The 16,701-nt window shown below is 35.7% G+C and overlaps 1 protein-coding gene across 2 annotated transcripts in view; it reads left to right on the forward strand.

Moving 5' to 3' along the window:
- agap3 (ArfGAP with GTPase domain, ankyrin repeat and PH domain 3) overlaps window positions 1-16,701 on the forward strand; it is a 1,735,421-nt gene that overhangs the window by 1,625,328 nt on the left and 93,392 nt on the right. For both annotated transcript variants that reach the window (XM_028803882.2, XM_028803880.2), the window contains exon 13: window positions 6,385-6,546. In XM_028803882.2, the coding sequence (XP_028659715.1) occupies window positions 6,385-6,546 (162 nt within the window). The remainder of the gene's footprint in view (window positions 1-6,384; window positions 6,547-16,701) is intronic.

The raw sequence follows: 16,701 nt of genomic DNA on the forward strand, positions 1-16,701 counted from the left end.
TCATTACTGGAACAGCAATGAATTCAACTTAATAAAAAAAAAAAGTCCCATTCCCAATACCCCCACATAAACAAGAAACATGGCCTTTAGCTGTAGGTGTTCTGGGGATTCTCAGTACTGGCTCTGGGATCTCCTGCTGTGTTCAGTGCACTCTTCAAAACGGAATTGGCTGTCCTGTCAGAATAAGTAATGGCCAAATTAGGAATGATATTGTACACTGGCTAATAGCAACGATCACAGTAATTATGAAATGAGTCTCCATTGAGATGTAATCCACTTCCCAAGCTTTCTTTCACCCGAAGCCACATTAAATAAATGTAATTTGACACACTACAACAAACCTTTTATGTTAAACAATAAAAGGCTACGAATGTCATGCTGGGGTTGATCAGGCCAATGTGGGTGCAGATTCATTTGGCCTTTCTGCCCTCAAGCTGTCTCTAATACCTAATGATACTCCTGGGGGGTAGTAGACAGTAATAACACCCTCAGCACCATTGCGGACAGGAGGACTGATTACTTTTGTATTGCAGCCCCCTGAAACAAGGGAAGCATGTTAATACTGCACACTGATACCACTTATAAGCAGGATCCACCTGCATTTGGTTTTTTGTGTCTGAAACAGTAAATGCATCCTATAAAATATTTTTTTTTTATTTTTAATGTGGACATATCAATATTTGGTCTTCATTTAAACAGTGTGATAAAGGTGATGTAATTGAAAGGTAAAAAATGAAAATTTCACTTTACAGTACATTAAATGAACAGATATGCAATTTCTGTCTTTGGAAAAAGTAGTTACCCCCTTGGCTCTCATAGCTGGTATTGCCCCCTTTGGCAGAAGTTTTTCTTACTCCTCCATGTAGAATTACTTCAGCTAAGTGATCCTTGAGGAGTGTCTTGCATGCATAGCCCAGTTCAGTTCTGCCACAGAATCTTGGAAGGAATCCAGATCTGGGCTTTGATTTGGCCATTTCAGGACCCTCCATTTCTTTCTTCTCAGTCATTCCTTGGTGGATTAATGGTTTGTTTACAGACAATGTTCACTTTTGATTGAGCCTCAATCTCTGGACGGATGGTTTCACATTACTCTCAAGCACTCCCTGGTACAATGAAGAATTCATACTGATAGTGATCTGTTCAGGCCCTGATATAGCAAAGCAGCCCCAAACCATAACATCTCCACCATCATACTTTACAGATGGCCTTTACAATGGACCTTCGGGTTAATTGATTCCATTGGTTTTTGACAAACGTCCTCTGGTACTTTGGTCAGATAACTGTCTCTTTGCGTCATTTGGTTAGAGCACAATGTTTTAGAAGTCATGGTCTTTATGTAGGTTTTCATGGATGAACTTTAGTCTGGTCTTGATGTTTTTTCTGGATTCCAAATATTTCCTCCTGGTACACATCCTATGTAGAAACAAATTGTGCAGCCTCTTTCTAATGGTAGACTCATGTACTTTGTCATCAACAGTTGCAACAGCTGCCTGTAAATCCCTAGATGAAATTCTGGGGTTCTTTGAGAAATCTTTCAGCATGTTATGTTCTGCAGTCAGGTTGAACTTGCTGGTGCAACCTGTCTTGGACAAGTTGGCAGTTGCTTGAAATCAGACAGTGGAAAGGTTGATTTCCAATTGCCTGAACATCTTTTAAAATCCCTTCCCAGACACATAGGCATCTGTAAGCCTTCTTTCTGAAGGCCTTAATCAGCTCTTTCGATCTAGGCTGATGATAACATACGCTTCAACAACAAGAGCAAATGAAACTAAATGTTTGAGGTTTAAATAAGACAGGTTCCTCAAAGATCCTTTATCTAATCATTTGCACCTGATTCTAATTTTAGGTATTTGAGGTAGTGGTAAATGTAGAGCTCTAAGTACTTTTTCCATATTTGAAATTTGCAGTTTAATTTTTTTTTTTTTGTGATTTTTAGAATGTTCTCAGTCATGTGAAAATAAGTACAGTATTTGTATTTGGTGGAACTGTAATGGTTGGATCTCTTGGGCTAACTGAGGAGCTGTTTAGCCCTGTATCAGTGATTGAAGCTATTTTTCTTGTGATATATACTTAAGGTAAATTATATACAGTAATCCCTCACCTATCGCGGGGGTTACGTTCCAGAGCCCCCCGCGATGGGTGAAAATCCGCGAAGTAGCGACCTATATTTATTTTATTATTTATACATATTTTAAGGCTTTATAAACCCTTCCCACACTCTTATAAACCTTTCTCACTCTCTTGTTAACCTTTCCCACACTCTTATAAACACTTCCTATGCTCTTAAACACTTTCTACATTCTTAAACACCGCAGACCAACACTGCACACTGCACGCAGCGATCAGACGTCAATGTGTCTGCACTCGCTTTGTGAAGGGGGGCAGATGAACTCACGCTGAGCAGAAATGGACTTTGTGCTGCTTCTGCCAAAATGCCTGCTTGTCGCTCTGCGCGTTCGGAAGAAGGAGGAATGTGTGTGTGCGTGTGTGAGGGCTGAACGCACGTTCGCTCAAACCCCCTTCCCCGGAGGTGCAGTTCGCATTGTCAAGGGGGTGGGGAGCTGAATGAACGCTAAGGAGAAGTGGACTTTGTGCTGCTTGTCGCTCTGCCTGTCAATAATTTCAAAGCCTGTACATCACCAATTTTACTGTCTCGTCTTGCGTGAAGTTAAAATGTTTTATAATAGTGAGATATTACTCATATCCTTAGCCCGACAGCCACATATCATATGTGTTAACAAAGTGTGTTTTATAAGTTTACATGTGTTTAAAGCATGTGGGATGGGTATTTTAAGGCTTAAACTATAAAAAGGTTTATTTATATGGTCTTTCTATATCGCGGATTTTCTCCTGTTGCTGATGGGTCTGGAACATAACTTCCGCGATAGGCGGGCAATCACTTGTATTTAAAAACCCGCGAAGTCGTGAATCCGCGAAAAGTGAACCGCGAAGTAGCGAGGGATTACTGTAGCTACTTTTATTTGAGTATGACTAATGGCTGAGCAATTACTATTTACATTTCATGTGTCAAAATACTGGAATATAGTGGTAGGTGATGATCATTCATCTCAGTCTAGGCATATTTGTATTTTTCTACCCATAACAATCCCCCATTTCCCATCGTTATTTCGAACAGTTATTACACTATGAATTTGCATTTCTCAAAAAATTAAGTTTTTTAATTTTATCGGTATCCTGTTTAGCTAAATATTACATACTGTATAGTAATATGGATCATAGCTAAATGGAAGGCATGACAAATAGCAGATATTAAGAACTGGAGATAAGTTGAAATAAAATATGTTCTGTGTAGAAAATGGAAAATAGTTGTCCGGTCTAAGTGGAAGGTCTCATAGTACAGTATAGAAGGACAGGAGGAACAGTGAAAATTGTCTAAAAGGGTTGGGCAAGAAAAAAATTCAAAAGTCTTGTATGCAAAGACAAAACTCAATAATGCAATTGCAATAACAAGGTACTTAGAGCAAACTTTACAACTTTTGCACAAAGGCTCAGTGTTTCATCACAGCATATAGTATCCTTAACACAAAAGAAAGATATGCGATATTGGACTATTGTTGTTTGTCACTATCTTGGCACATTTCCAGTAGGCAAGAATACATGCTGGAAGCATTTTCTCCATTTGTAAAGATAGGAAGGTGAGTGAGACTTGTGTTTGGCTACCATACCCTAAGTGGGTAGGACTTCCATGTTGTTATTTTTCTTTTTCATTAGATAAAATGTATAAAAATGCTTTTGATTAAAAGGAAGGAAAGGGGAGAAAGGTAAAAAAAAAAAAAAAATTCAGATCATACACACACCTAGTCACACTGATTCAGAACCGGTTTAGAGGCATCATATAACTTAACACATGTTCCAAATTACCTATAAGCTCCAATATAGTTTTGTGGACTTGTTTTAATACCAGAGTTATGTTTAAGATGAAGGGTTTTTTCTGAAGGATCTTAAAGCCCCCGTACAACACTTGATTTTTTATTTCTGCCCAGTAAGTAAACTTCATATCTGATTCTCACAGGTTAAGATCTAGTTATTTAGTACTCTTCCTTGGAATTGTTTTTTCTTTCATGTATAAGAACTTCTGTGATTCCCTAACTTGGGATATTGTTGAAAACAGAGAGTCCATTACCACCCAGATCACTCATGTCTGATCCAGTTTTATGTATGGGCACTTTTTGCACAGAGAGATCATCCTCTGTTGGTGAGGATGGTTACATTTCACAAAGCAAGGTTATCATGTGGACTTGCCATGTGACAGACAAAAGTAGTAAGCAATATTAAAATTGTTAATGCTAAGATTATCAACTAAAATGTTTAAATTTAAGTTAAGTTGCAGTTAAGTTGAAGATAACAAAAATTGTCCCTGTGAGCAATTTGGCCATAAAATTGCCCTGTTGCCTGACATGCAGCTTCCCTTATAATTCTTGAAAGAATGGACAAGAAGTGATATAGAGAATGGCTGTTATTTAGCAATCAGGCATACTTACAAATCAGCTGCAGATAAGTTCTCAGATTATTGGATATACAGTAAAATTCCCCATGTTCCAAATCAAATGTTTCAGTGCTCTGGAACATAAAATCTGTGACGTTCAATTTTAACTTATTAAGCTGAAGGACTGTTCTTTTCATTTGGAATGGATCCTCCCACTTATGCACAAGGTGTCTCATCAGTGGAACACATCCATATTTCAATGTTGTTTGTGTACATTGCAGTAAACCCACAAGTCAGTCAAAAGCAATAATAGTATTTTTTACATACCTAAGCATGTCTTATTTCAAGTAAATCATAAGTTTCTATGTTGTCTGCTTTCTTTCATTATTAAAATATGTAATTTACACACATATGTACTGAGGTGAGCAGCATATCACAGCTGAATGAATCTGCTTTTATCACAGATCCCACCTACTTCAAGCCACATGCAGGGAAATGTTTGTTACAGTTGGATCTGAATCTCCACCCATTCTAACAACGTATAGTTGTATACGATTGGCCATTAATATTACATGTCCCAGCTGTGTGTAAAAGTCAAGTCAAGTTGGGGAGCATGCACTGGTACAGTGCGTTGCCGCACCCACTAAACAACAAAACAACTCGGGATCCTGGTTGGCAACCCCCCAGGCAGACACGCGGTCCTGTCCCACCCTCCAGAAATGACCCTCTATCTGCCGCAGCCAGGTGTTATGTAAACGAACCCTTGGCCTGGTCCAGCCACACGAGTCCCCAACAATGAGGAGCTGGATCACCCTCAGGGAAACACACCATATGGCTGTAGTACCGTAACTGACGCTCCCTCACAATGTAGGTAATGTACCTCATTCGGGACTCCATGAGCAACCTCTCATTTGACACAAAGTCAAACCAACGGTATCCAAGGATTTTCCGGAGAGACACAGTACCAAAGGAGTCCAGTCTTCATCTCAGGTCACTGGATAGCGTTCATGTCTCGCAACCATATAGTAAGACAGGAAGCACCAGGACTCTAAAGACTTGGACCTTCGTCCTTTTGCTTAGATATCGGGAGTGCCACACACCCCTTTCCAGCGACCTCATGACCCCTCATGCTCTCCCAATCCGTCTACTGACTTCATAGGAAGAGTCACCAGAGATATGATTGTCACAACCAAGGTAAGTAAACCTCTCAACCAGGTCGGCACTTTCTCTGCAAATGGACACACTGCTGATGGCTTTGCCCAAGAGGTCATTAAAGGCCTGGATCTTGGTAGTCTCCAGCTGGCTCTGTCTCTCCCTCACCACTTGACCATCTAATAGCTAATGTGTGGTGAGCGTACTGGCGCAGAGTGGCTGCTGTTGCATCATACAGGTGAATGCTGCACATTAATGATGGTTGATGTGACTTCCCACCCACAATAGCACTTTGAGTAGTGAGCAAAGCCTATATAAATGTAATAAATTATTATTTTATTATCGTACTCGCTTCAGCCGTTTGCAGCTCCTTTATTACACAAGCTGAGTAATAGCTGTTTATTTTTGGGTATGTAATTTAGGCACAATAATGCCCAAAACTCCTTAGTGCATTAGGGGTTAAAGTTCTAAATGAAAAATATAATGTTATGTGCATCTCAGGGGCCTTGTTTTCTCACCCAGTGTCAGTTTAAATGTTTTTTTTAACAAATAAATTAGAGCTTTTTCCTGACTTTTCCCTGCTTAATCTAGTACTTTTCTTTTACGAATTTAAGCCTAAAATCACATTGAGCTTTCTCATTCTATATTTTGTCATTAGCAAAACTTAATCATAGAAAAACCTGAACAATGTTTTAATAATATGATAGGAACTGAAAAGACTTACTCTGTTCTTTCATGCTTTTCAATCTGTGGTTTAATAATTGATTTTCTGTTTGGATACATAGCTAATGGAACAGCTGATTCATTAAGCTCCAGCCCAAATGTGCCAAGTACAACAAGTCCTAAATTAGAACCTCCACCATCACCTCATGCTAACCGAAAGAAACATCGAAGGAAAAAGAGCACTGGCGCAACAAAGCCAGAGGGACCTGTGGCAGGCAGTGAAGGTAGGAAATCTTTCTGTGTGTAAGTTTTTGATATACATGTGTAACATCAATTATATTCATTTTGTTTTTGTATAACGCCCTTCAATATAAGTTCAGACTCAGAACATTGACAATGTTTGAGTCAACAAAAATAACAGCATAATCTAGATGGATATGTCACATTGAAATTTTTTATTATGATGATGATCTGCCTTGCATCAAATTGTCTAGGGAGGTCAGAAAGAGTCTGTTGTTGTCAGAGAATGGTAGAACTTTAGCTGCCTCATTCTGGCAGGTCAAGTGTTGTCATTTTTAACCCTTCTAGCAGTCTAAATAAGATTTCTTCTATGCAGTATGGGCAAGCACACACACACACACCCCTAGATTCTGTCCAGAGATAGGGAACTAGGTTGCAAACTAACTACTTATGGTAGAGAGACCTGAGCATTAGTTAGTTACCAGCATATGTGGATATATGTATAGGAGGATCCTGAGTAATGTTGGTGAGCTAAAAAAGTACGTATTTCTAAGGAGAGCAAGATCCTGCCGGCATGTGTGAGTTTGAGTGGAAAGATGTTGAGAGCAATCACCTATTTTGAAGCAAGTTGCAAGGTGAAAGTCTCAGCATTTTCGCCAGTTAGCTCATCCCAGTAGACATTCTTGGGGATTGGCCTTACCTGCTCTGCTATTAAACAAGAGGTTGTTTTTTGCCCTTCAGGCTAGTGGAGTCAAATCTGCTGAGCAATTATGTAGCAATGAGAAGTTTGTGCTTTTGGAATGTAAATAGAATGATTCAGTTCCTAGTTATTGAAGTCTGTGAAGGTGTGTGGGAATTGGTGGTGTGCATATTTTTGCACGTGTATTCACTATTGATTTTTCTTATTTACTGGGTGAAACATCCTTCTTGAACTGTGTACATCTAAGGAGAAGTCTCCATTTGTTTTTTCTTTCCTTCACTGCACAAATTTTGGAGTCACTAAAAATATAGTAAATATTCACTTGCTTTTGATTTTTGTCTTTTGTGTTAAACAGGACTGTGTTTTACTGGCCCATGCTGATATCAACAGATATACTGTTCTAACTTGAGTTTTTGTTCATGTCTTTTACTTCCAACCTGGTTTATCTTGGTTATGAAATGTAAGATGCCTGTGGATTAGGTCTGTGCAAGCATTCAATGGCATAGGGCATCACATAAAGCTGTAATGCTGTCTGGACAAATGAGACAGTTCAACTGGATCTAAAACTAGTTGATTGTAGTGTAGCAATTACTATAGCCAAAGACATTTCACACATTAGAAACTGCAGTTAACTACTAAATAATCAGATGGATTTCATAAGTGCTTCCATGCAGTGTGCAATACTGATCATGCCTGCTTCTGTGCGGGTAGCAGTTCAATAAAAATAAAGTAAAAATGATCTAACTTGAATCTTTAACTTGAAACTGGTAATGTAAAAAAATTCCAAATTATGACCTTCTGACAATGTTATTTAATATGAAAATTCATTAAAAGACACAACTTTTTGTGCATGTTCAAATCTTTCTGCAATGTTAAAATTCACATATTGTATAGGTATTGCCTTTTGCAGTATATGTTACTCAGCAGGTAAGAACCCCTCAAATTTTGAATTCATAGATTTTAGGCTCATGCATTATAAATGTCTGATTAGTATCTACGTGTCTGTTCTAGCCAGTGATCACAGAATACAGACATATTGCTTAAATATCCAAGTCACTGAACTATAAAATTCCAGGTATTGTCTCTTTAACATAAAAAGTTACAGGATAGATCTTTGAATAAATTGCTATCAGTTTATCTCATTTACGAGGTAATCAGAGCCCGAGAATGCACAGAGAAATTGAATTTTAGTTGTTCTGAAGTATCATAAATCAAAGGAGCTGTTGCTTTTTTCGAAAGAAAAAAAAAAAGATGTTGGTGCTTTAAAGGGATGGTGGCAGGAGTTGTAAGGGAATGTCTAAAAAGATGCACCACAAATTAATGTACACGAGAATAAGAATGATAATTATAGTAAACTTTTTAATCTCTTTATTTCAGAAATGAGTGGAATTTATATTATTTCAGCATTACATGAGATTCCTAATTCATACTTTTGCTTGCAAGTTAATATAGTGTGTTTATAGATTAAATGTGGAACTTGAAATTATGTAATTAATGCAATCTCTGTAGCAAATTAAAGGAAGCCATCTCTGGAAATACAGAACAATCTATTTTTTTTATTTGTTAATGTATTGAAGACCACAAGCCTAGTCATATTATACATAGATAATCAGAAGCCCTAATGTTATTGTAGTTGTTCTATTTTATACCCAAATTAACTAAAGTTCATTATGTGCAAAATGTCCTTTTTCAAAGTCCCTTTTTTGTATAACAATAACAGTGTGCTATTAAAAATGTTTATCTGTTTCTCAGTGTCTTCCTAATGATCAGGTGATGTGTGATTAAATATTATAAAAGCATTGTTTTTCTCAGGTGTTTTCATGCACATATTGTGTTCGTACAAGTAAGTACAATATGAGTTGTTATGTGCTAAAATAATTAGACCCAAAATGGTAATACTTATTCATTCAGCTAGGTTGAGCCTTACATTTTAGACATACTGTATATATACACATATGAGAGTAACGCAGTTCTCTATGATGGGGAAAGCACATTTCAGATAGCCCCTAATCCAGTTCCCCTGTCATTGCTGGAGCTCCTAGGGATAATGAACTTCTCATGTGCTTAAAGAATGATGCAGGATGCATGGCGAGGCCGCTGACAGCTCTTAATGTGTTTCTCAGCGGCCGCCCAATGATGGGCTTTTTGTCTTCGTTCTTTAGGCTTAAAACCCACGGGAAAATTGATGGCCGATAAAGAGTTTTGTTCTGGGGCGGCGTCTGTGATTAATGCATACTGTCAGGGACTGTCATTAATGTATATCTTTTAAAAAGTGTGTAAAATGTTCATTGTTTTCCGCATTTTACAGCAATATACCTAACTGGATTATAAGATTATAACAAGGGAGGGAGGCAGAGAGAGAGATGGGAAAAGGAAGTGCACATATATACTTCCATGATTTAAATAAGACTATATTTATTTTCATTTATGATTTGATCCTGCAGGGAAAATTAATCTGTTTTAGTTTACTAGCATAAGGAAGAGTTCTCAACTGTAACACTCTTTCTGTGTAGTTGAAAAATGTACAGCCTGCCTACAAAAATTTAAACACTTCTAGTTCTTTACTGGTAACTACAAATTAAAGGCAGGCTTAACTTTCAAAGTTTTTTTGTACAGTTACATATTGTATATAATGTGCAGTAACACATACAGCATTACATTCTATAATATGACTTGGACCATATGCAAGACAAAAATTTAAAAAAATTATTTGTCTTATGGTGTGCAAGTCAACTAATATAAATAGTAAAGGGTCATAAACATATTCAAATGACACATAGATGACTACATGTTTGCAGTTTATTTTGACAGGTTAGGAAAATGGTGTATTGTGATCACTTTGTGGTTTCATCCATCCAGATTAACTATACTGTCTCCAATTAACAGCTCTGCAAGCTCTTTCTTCCTAATAGCCCTTTTCAAAGCAGTCAAAGTTTGTTTTTTTACAAAGCCATGGGTTTGGATAATTAGACTATTTTATTTATATACAAAATATTAGGTGAAAGATTTCTTCCCAAGATCTAGCAAGATCATCAGTCAACTCGTCATACATTTTAGACTTTAAAACTATGCACCACATTTAGTTTGACATAATTATCTGGAAAAATCTGAAGGTGGTGGCTCAAATAAATGTATCCTCAGCTCAAAGGTAATTCTTGCTTTGCTTACTGGAGTGAGCCTGTGTCACCATAGCATTTGTATGGTTTTTGCAAAACTTTCAATGTTTTTTGAAATTTTCCTGATTAGCTAGTCTTTATTTCATAAAGTAATGATGGATTGTTGTTTCGTTTTGCTGAATTGAGCTGTACTTGACATATTATGGACTACAACACCCAAAAGTAAGTGCTTCAACTGAATAGTGTAGATGGCCAATATATCTAAACTACCTTGTTTAAGCAAAAGTAATTGACTCAAAGACAAGGAAGGCATAAGGAAAGAAGTTCCACTAATTAACTTTAAAGAGGCACACACAGTAATTAGGATGATATAATGATTCAATTTCACTAATGGCCTAAATGACAACTGCCTGTTAGGAAGGCATTTATTATTATTATTATTATTATTATTTTTTTTTTTTTTTTTTTACAAGAAATTTATGCATAGACAAATACTGTAGATAAATCTGAAACAATTTCAAGTATTTACGCATTTACTTTAAGATAAGATAAAAGATTGTAAAAATCATACTGTACATTCAAACTTTTGACTGGTATTATATATACTGTACTATGTATGTGTGAATATATAGAGATATTTGTTCTTAATTAGCATCTTATTAGAAAATATGTTTATTAGAGTTCCCACCAAAACACAATAGTGGTGAAAGTACTTTTTTTGGGTGATTTTAGCAACAGTTTATATTAATTAGAGAACATTATTTTGAAATTGGCCCTACCTATGGCATAGGTACCTGTATATGTGTATATTAGTGTTATACAAGTTATGAAGTTATGGTGATTTTTCTGGTGTAAGATACAGTATAAAATGGTTATGAAAGCATGTTAATTATAATGTGTTTTCTCTTTTTTTTATATTGTATTTTACTTCCTTTTCGATTACAGAATGGAGTGATAGGTCAGGTTAAGAAACTACCTGTAAAATGGTACCAAGATATCCATAGTCATTTTGCCATTCTCTTGACAAATTTGTTAAATCAAGCTTTGATAAAGGCCACTTAAGCCATACCAATAAATAATTTAGGGAAGAGTGCAATGCCACAGAGAACAGAATAGGAGAAACTGAAGGATTAAAATGTGAAGAGAGCTGCAAACAGAACATATAGAGTGTTCGGAGAAGTAGTAGAAAGAGAGAAGAGAACCACAAGGCCAAATATTTGTCTGTATGCACAGTTTTCATGTTTAATCCATATTTGCATGGATTTTCTCCAATATCCAAAGATGTGCAACTTAGGTTAATTCTATAACTATTTATGTTTTGGTCAGTAAACATTTTTGCTTAATTGAGTTTTCTTATTATTTCTGGCTGTTATTTGTTATGATTTATAAATTGTTTAGCCCACCTTACTTTCCATAACTGGTTAGTTTCTATATTTCAGGTTGTACATTGCAATCTCAAGATGCGGGCCTCCTTAAAATTTTGAAATAAACAGATGTAACGTAAAAGGTACTGTACAGTCTTTAGCTGTAGGGCATCCATTCTCTGGAATGACCCATCTCTGCATTTAAATCACTTGATTTTGATTTGCCATTGTTCCAAAGATTTGCCAATATCAAGTCTGTCGATGTTTGCTTACAGAGTTAATTTCAGAATGCAGCTTATGTATAAGAATATAAGAAATTTGACAAAATAGACTAGATCATTCAGTCCATCAAGCTAGTTTGTTTAGCTAATAGCTAAGCTGTCCTAATATCTCATCCAGATTCTCTTAAATGTTGTCAAGGTTTCTGCTTCATCTTCATGTCTCTGTAGTTGGTACTGGAAAAATTAATCAATTAATTAATAAGCACAATATTACATTACATCTTGCCTGAAGAAGGGGCCTGAGTTGCCTCGAAAGCTTGCATATTGTAATCTTTTTAGTTAGCCAATAAAATGTGTCATTTTCCTTGACTTTTCACTATAAATAAATTTAAAAAGTTAAAAATATATTTTACTAAGCTTTGTGTTTAGGCAGTTTCCAGTTAAACAAATGTGTTACTTCCAAGCTTTCAAAGTGAGGTAATTCTTAATAATATTCTCAAACCCCCTTATTTTAAATATTTTAATAAAAACATTTTTATAATTTTATTTTCAAAAAGGGCAATATTATTACGGCATACTACTGAGTCAAACAAATAATAATAACATAAACGATAAAACATTTTACTTCAGAATTAATCCAGATAAAGCAAAGGACAAATCAAACTACAAAGAAAAAAAAAGATTTAGCCCCCACCCAAGAGACAGAGTAAAAGATGAAAAAATATCATCTAGCTTTTTAAATACAATAGAACAATTAGTAGTATAAGAGAGGTAGTGTGAATTTCCCATCGGGATTAATAAAGTATCTATCTATCTATCTATCTATCTATCTATCTATCTATCTATCTATCTATCTATCTATCTATCTATCTATCTAGTCATGGGCCCAGCATCCTTATCCTAAAATTATATTAATAGATTATTGCCATGTTTTTAAAAAGGATTGGATATATCCTCTTAAAGAGAATTTGATTTGTTTTTAAATTTGAGATAATATGGAACATCACTTATCCACTGATTTATAGAAGTTAAGTGAGATAAGTCTATGTGTTAGTAGTTTGGTATACTACAATCAATTTCTCCCTATGCACCCTAACCTCAAACTGGAGTACACCAAATAGTGTTAAAACAGAAACAAACATTTTATATTAAAACTGGTACAAGTTACAAACAAAGAGTAAATGAAGCTCATATTACTTACATTCTTACTAGCATGCCATACACACAACTTTGCCACTACCTTCAGAGTGTCCATCTTTTAAAGACTGTAAAAATCCTCCTTTTTAGCTCTTGTTTACCTTCCTCTGGAGAGGTGAAATTATACAAGTGATCATCAATTGTTATTTGACTGGAAACAAAAGACTTTATCTGATTTCATCTCTACATAGGTGCTATTTAATGCTGTAAAATGTTTTTACAGAGGTTGTAGCAGATAAATCTGGGAATATACAGATTTATCGGTTTTCAAACTTGATTTCCTCCTGTCTGAGAAGAACTGTCAAATTCTCTTTATCCTGTAGTTTATCAGATCTAACTATGAGGTTTCTAGGCTTCAAAGTGTGTGATCCACACAAGCGCTAAGCAGTTAAGATCTTGGTGTCAGATTTATATATGCTACAAATTTCACTTGGTTGGGACTTTTTAGTTTTTCAGGTAGTCCTTCAATTCTCATGTTTTCCCTCCTATATCTATCACAAGTTTATTAATATGCACATTGTGTTCGGGTTGCAAGGCAATTATTCCTTTTTCAGAAACAGTCACAGTGTTTGTACTGGTCATGAAAAATTAACAAGCCAAAATCCAGTACTGGAAACTTCTTGAAATTCTTAAAAAATGAAGTGGTACTTAAAAGTCATGGAAAATATTAAAATGAATTCCAATAATAACATATAATGAGATATAGCATCTGACATTTTACCCACAAAACATCCATATCTTGCATTAATATTCCTTGCGTTGTATTCTTTGTGTGAGCATGTGTGCAAAGTGGTATAAATATGTAGTAGCCATTAGCCCGTGCAGCAAACTATTAGAGGTCAGTTAGCATTAAGGGGTAGATAGTTAGTAAAATTTCATTATGCATATTAGATGTGTCACTGTGATTTATTGAGCAGTGAAAATGCCAGGAAAGTCTGTGTTTAACTTGAAATGGTTAGAAAGTGAAGACTAAAAAGACTGACTTCAACAAGTCAAATTAAATAAGCATTTGGCATTGGGAATATGAGTGAGTTTGCTTTGAAGCACTGTATGAAAGGAAGTAAGCATTGTGAACTGAGGAAGAGCAAGGCAGTCAGTAATTCTGTAAATAATTTTTTTGGACCTTTTCCTGGGCTGTTGCCACATCTGGCTGCCGCATCCACAAGCTGTTCAAGGCGTTCTAACTTCACATGGCATTCAAAACTGGCATTCTAACAAAACAAGCCTCAAGCAGTGCCACATAGGATTACTGCGAATGCTTACAATGCATTTCCATCATGTTTTCTCATGTTTGTTAATGCACCCATAGAATCGTGCTGCCTGAGTTTATAATGGAGTGTTTGACATTTTGTCTGGAGTTTTTGATCATTTTTCTAGAGTAAATGTTTAATTGAGTCTTTTAACATTTTGAGTGGAGTTTGTAGCCTGACGTCCTGCTATTCAATGGAGGTTGATTTTGTCTGCTGTTTGACTCTGATTTGACAATTGTAACATGTCTTTTCTTGCGTTTATGATTTTGATAGTCTAGTTATAATTTTTAATAAGGTAGCTCTCTAACATATATGTTTCAGTTAAATTAATTAAAGAAACTGAAAAATTAAAATAATTACAAAATTCAGTGGGACTGTATTATAATGAATACATTTCAACATTTACCAATGATTCCTATTTATCCTATCCTTGTGACATCAGAGCATTTTTGCCATGACAGACAGACTATGGAGAACTTTTTTATGTGCCACTAATGAGTGATGAAAATCAAGGGATGATGTTTGTCAAGTTTTAATGTAAGCCCATTTGGTAGATGATTATGCTTTGAATTTAATCAGCTTTTAGCAATGCATTCAAGAGCTGCAGTTTTGACATTTTGAGCCTTTAGTTTCATGTGTCTTTTAAGCAAGGCCCTTAATGATTTATTATTAAACTAGCCTCCGCCATTTTTTGTTTCTCTTGTTTAAAATACAGCTGCTTGAAAGGTTTGAGAACCAAGTATGAGGCAGAAAAAAAGTTTGATATTCTTTGTTTCAAATTAAGTAAGCACATGAATTTTGCCATTAAATGTATAAGACTGGATCTTATATGCCTTCTTAGTTAATTTCACTCTTGCACTCAATTAATTTCCTCTTTATTTAGTGGAGGATTTAATGAGATGGCCACTGGGTGTATGTGTTCATTTCTTGAGACCATTTCTAATGTTACAGAGTAGCTTACATTGAGGCTTGTTTACTTCTTAATTTTGCATGTTATACTATCGAGCATTGCTACCAAGCAGTCAGTGTTTATGGGTCACTTGTAAAAATATATTTAATTACAATTTTCTTGACAGCTTTTCTTGATACTAGAAATAATTCTGTCAATGTGTTCAAGTCATTAGAGATATAAATAAAAAATATGATTTTTTTAGAAGCATTTTCCTGTCAAAAATGTATACCTAGCACTTTTCATCCACAATTTAATATGCAAAAATTCTTTTTTTATTTTCCTAAGAGTTATCCTGTCATTAGCACCCAGACACAGTAAAGTTTCTCTATTTTACCATGCACCTTAAAGTGTTGTGTTTGTAATGATTTATTTGTATCATTTGCTTACACGCACCAAAATATTGGCATGAGCCAACTCTGTGCACACAACATGCATAATGTAACTTTTTGTCCAGAAAATGATTACCATATATGCTCACGTATAAGTTGGGTCTTGAAACCCAAAAAATTGATCATAAAATCAGACCCTAACTTATACGCCCATTCAAAAATGCGAGACTTCATTTTTTTTTTTTTACATCTTCTTGTTTCCTCCAGTCTCACATCAGTTTCTCAGATGCATCGAATTTTGTCGCAGCAGCACAGTTACCAATTTCTTTTGACACTTCAACGACTTTTCATTTAAAACCAGCTTCATATTTTCTTCTGATCGAATGCTCCATCGTAAATAAGGGATGCTCTTACGATAAAGATGTATGAAGGTGTGAGATACAAAAACACATATCAGTGCAAACGTTGCTTCGGAATAGTTTGGGTATTACCGTGTGGTCACGTAGGCACGAGAGAGAGAGAGGAAAGGAGCACGCACTGATACCGTGAGATTGCCGCACCCACATAGAAACAAAAGGCAGTGTGCTCCATGGTTACTCTCTCAGGTGGGCGTTAGCATATCATAATCCCTTGTCCCAACAGCATGAGTTTTCCGCATTCAACTTATATGACCGACATTATAACATACCAGAAGTTATAAAATCCATGGGAGATCTTATCTGCGAGTATATATGGTATCTGTTCTTAAAACATAATGGTCCAGTATCGCATAAGTAGTGTGTAACAGCAGTATTACTCTGAGTAAATTCTGTGAGCTTCAATATCAGGTTTAGTTAGTGATCAGAAATTTAAAATAGGCCACGTGTTTGAGTTTGCATGTGTTCTTATTACATGCATGTAATTTTACTGTGGATATTCAGAACTGTAGTGTAATGTAGACCAGGATACTTGTACTGGTTGATCCTGTAAAAAGTCCTGGAATTGGAATTATACTGAAGTGAATGAACCTTGAGTTATCATTTGATTTACTTCTTTGGTGAGAGCTGTGAGCATATGTTTCACTTTTTCTG

This window comes from Erpetoichthys calabaricus, chromosome 6 (genome assembly GCF_900747795.2).
Source record: "Erpetoichthys calabaricus chromosome 6, fErpCal1.3, whole genome shotgun sequence".
NCBI classification, from domain to species: Eukaryota; Metazoa; Chordata; class Cladistia; order Polypteriformes; family Polypteridae; genus Erpetoichthys; species Erpetoichthys calabaricus.